This window comes from Malus domestica, chromosome 01 (assembly GCF_042453785.1).
Source record: "Malus domestica chromosome 01, GDT2T_hap1".
In the NCBI taxonomy this organism is placed as follows: domain Eukaryota; kingdom Viridiplantae; phylum Streptophyta; class Magnoliopsida; order Rosales; family Rosaceae; genus Malus; species Malus domestica.
This window is the reverse complement of record NC_091661.1, coordinates 28,734,561-28,738,268: the sequence shown is the minus strand read 5'-3', so window position 1 is coordinate 28,738,268 and position 3,708 is coordinate 28,734,561. Positions and strand designations below refer to the sequence as shown.

The 3,708-nt window shown below is 38.8% G+C and overlaps 1 protein-coding gene across 1 annotated transcript; it reads right to left on the bottom strand.

The window, feature by feature from the left end:
* Positions 1-1,013: 1,013 nt before the first annotated feature.
* Positions 1,014-3,244, bottom strand: LOC103441088 (TMV resistance protein N-like). The gene is made up of 2 exons (XM_008379787.2): positions 3,040-3,244; positions 1,014-1,441 (listed from the first exon to the last, which is right to left on the bottom strand). The coding sequence occupies exons 1-2, from the start codon at positions 3,242-3,244 to the stop codon at positions 1,014-1,016; spliced, it is 633 nt and encodes a 210-aa protein (XP_008378009.1).
* Between the last annotated feature and the right edge of the window lie 464 nt (positions 3,245-3,708).

The following is a 3,708-nucleotide window of genomic DNA, read 5'->3' as shown; positions in this document are numbered from 1 at the left end:
CGCATCTTCTGATGTGATGCAGCTGTGTTTGCCAAAATCATATACCTAGTACATCTTCTCCATCTTTCACAACCAGTCCCTTCTACACATTACGATTAATCACACGGTCACATATCACAATGTTTCCGCCAACAGAGCGTGGATCCAAAGTTTCCTCCGAGCTCAAGGAGCTGGATTAGGGCTTGTTGACTTACTACGGATATACACAATAGTCAATAGACAACACAAGCATCCCCGCATCTCTATAAGTTGCAAGCTTCCAATTTGAGAGTTGTTAAACAACAAATCGATTAAGTGTTGCAGATAAGCTCTCAAAAATATTTCTGCAAGCTTTAATATATATTTACAAGGAAGATAAATGGGGAATACCATCCGAAACCTTCAACAGTCACTTAAATCAAGAATTTAAGGCCAAAGTGACAAAAATCTTTCACATTAAAAGTAGGTACCTTTTATTCCCGGAATCAGAAGCATTCCTACATTTCTTTGAAGCTTATATGAGGGTAAAGTAGAGAAGAGTATATATTACAACCGTGTATTAAACCAATCAGGCAACGCATTAAATGATTAAGTCTATTGGAAGATGTTTCCAGCTCCAACAAAGTATACGTGTCTACAATTGTTTTCCCTTTCATCAAGCGACCTGCACAAAGTACAAATCCACTGCTTTTGTAGCCTAGATAACCAAACAGTAGAAATTCAATGAGCGAAAATATCCAAATTTGATTTTTATCATACTTCTGCTTTCTACTCAATATTACATGCTTAAAAGAAAGAGGTAATGAATTTATCTCACCGCATTTTGCGTTAATGCACAATGAAAATCTTCATAAATCCATAACCTGCTCCGTCTTCCAGGATCTTTATTAGATTCTTGATGGACTATTTCCCACCCCATTTCTTGTAGTAAATCATGCATCTTAAGCGTATCGTAATCTGATATAGTGATGAGAGTTCTATTAATTAGTACTCCTAATCCACTATGGGGATAAAAGCCACAACTATCAAGAATTTTAGTTACAGTCTTTCTCCATCCCTTTAAAGAAACATGCAATATCTAGAAATATGTCCTTCTCTGAGTTGTCTAACCCATCAAAGCTCTTTCTACGAACATCCTGAATTCCCATGAGCTGGGTTTTCTTTGTTTTCTTCAACACATCTTCCCACTCCCATACACTTCTGTTATCAAGCAAAGCTCCCAAGACTTTAAGCGCTAAAGGCACACCATGAGCATGTTGAATGGCAAGCCTCGAGAGACGATCATAATCTCTTGTGGGTTGGTGGGTTTTGAAGGCATACTGACTGAAGAGTTCAAGAGCTTCAGGCTCACTTAATTTCTTGGGCTTATATACAGCATCGGCTCCACTTATTAATTGCATATCTCTTGTTGTTATAATGATTCTACTTCCACCACCAAATGAATGTTGTTTTCCAAGTAACGCTTCAATTTGGGATAATTTGTCAACGTCATCAAGAACAATGAAAACTATTTTCCTTCGTAGCCTTTTCATTATCATTCTGGAACCTCGATCCAACGTGCCTAAACTCTGCACCTTTTCCTTCAATACTCTAGAAAGAAGCACTTCCTGTATATGTACTGCACCATTATTCGAGACGCCTTCTTGTTTGGACCCAAAATTACATCATCGGCCCATGCAATCGAGACCGTTGAGTAAGCATGGTTCTAGACTGCCATATAAGAAAGTTAAGATAATTTTGTTTTAAGATAATGTTATGGTTTTTAATCATAATAATTATCTTTTGATAAATCATCTTGATTTTCTTGTACAAAATAAATGGGATACAAATCATAGCCCCAGCTCAGAAACGAAAAGAACAGTCCAAATTAATTTGGATTTGTTAAACAGTGCACCGTGTGAACCAGCTTAGATTGGGACTCCTAGCACTGATGTGGTCATGATGGCTTTTGCACTGCATATGAAATAAGAAAATAGTTGCGTGATGCGGTAGAAGGTTATTATACATGCATGGATAGATCATAAAAAGCCTAGATAGGCTTGGCTTTTGGATGTGATAAGCCAAGGAAAATAAGGGTCCTGGATAATAATGACATAGGAAACCTAGGTAGGCTAGGCTTTTTGCTTTGCATGGTGATGGATGTTGTCAGATGAGTTTGAAATGATAAGGGTACTTTGAAAGTTCAAAGTCCTCTTGTGAGTGAAAGTCTCTGGGCGCAAGGAGACTAACTGGATTTTTGCCGAAATATGTCAAAGATAATATCAGTTATTTTGATATTATTTTGGGGTACATTCGGAAAATGACTTTATTTGGATTGGCGATCAAGGAGACTCGGCTACATATACAAAGCTTTCACACAAATCAAAGGACCTTCAACTCAATAAACAAACTGCCCAGCGCAAACCCTTGCTCTACCCGAAACCTCTCAAACATCTTGAGATTTTTTATTTTCTTTTTCGCCAACACATCTTCAGTTTGGATAAATAGCATTGTGAAGGCAACCGGCGAACATCTTCAGTTTGGATAAATAGCACTGTTGCAGTAGAATCAGCCGACCGCGGAGCACCTTCAGTTTGGATAAACAGCATTGCGTCGAGGCCGACTGGTTATCTATCCAAGTCTCGGTCGAGAAGGATTTTCGAATCTTTATTGGCAGAGGTCATCTCATTAGCCTTCTCGGCGAAGTGAGGTGTTACAGATTACTACATTCGGCACATTGAAAGTCAAATTTGATATTGAACTTCGCAGAACTAGCAGCCTTGTCTTCAGGCTCTAGAACCCGAAGGCCGAGAAGTGTTCCTTCCTCGGCCACAGTCGCAAGATCGAGAAGTCAGCAGCGCAACCCAACGCAACATCAATAAATTTTACTCCTCGGTCGATGAGTTGGCACGCCCCGCAAACAATCGAATGACGTAGTTAGCTTATTAGTTATTCAGCCAGCGCGTCAAGTAAGCTTGGTAGTTTTTAGGGTCAACACTTCCTTAACATTTTCGAGAAAGCAGCAAGCTTCAAATTGACAAGCAATTTCATCATAAACAGCTCAAGCGCTGGTGGTTTTACCTATAGCTCCCAAACCCCATATTCCAACAGCAAAAACATCGTTCGCCCCAGGACGTAATAGTAACTTCATTTCATCCATGTGGTAATCCATTCCAACCAAGCCATCGACTTTGCTTGATGAGATGTGGATCAATTTGCTAAAGATATCCTCTACAATATCTTCAATAAGATTGGCATCATCCCTGTGAAGTTTTAGAACCAGCATCGCGAAAGAGTCAAAGCAAAGCTAAGTTTTATAACAAGCCCAAAATAGAAAACTAAAACTGAATAATTAGAAGGGCAATACTTGTTGTCACTAAAACCCCAGATTTGTACAGTAAAAATACGTTAATTTTCTTGATGATAAATATGCAAAAACTAATCAAATTGGTGAACGCTTAGCCATCTATATGTAAGGAAGTTAGTTGTGACCAAAACCGTGGATTTATACAGTAAAAATACATTAATAGCAAATGCATGCGAACAAATTAAACTTATAATTTTTTGAATCCCAACCGGATAAATTGGTGGCTCTAGCAAGAGCAGTCCTCCAACTCTGCACCTCCTTCACGTCAACGTTAGAATAGCTTTCATGTTTAGCAAAAGCTTCTGCAAACCTTCCCTCAAGTTTACGAATATCGGATGGATCCACTTCGTAGAAAACAGACACCACTATCTGCTTTTGTGTAT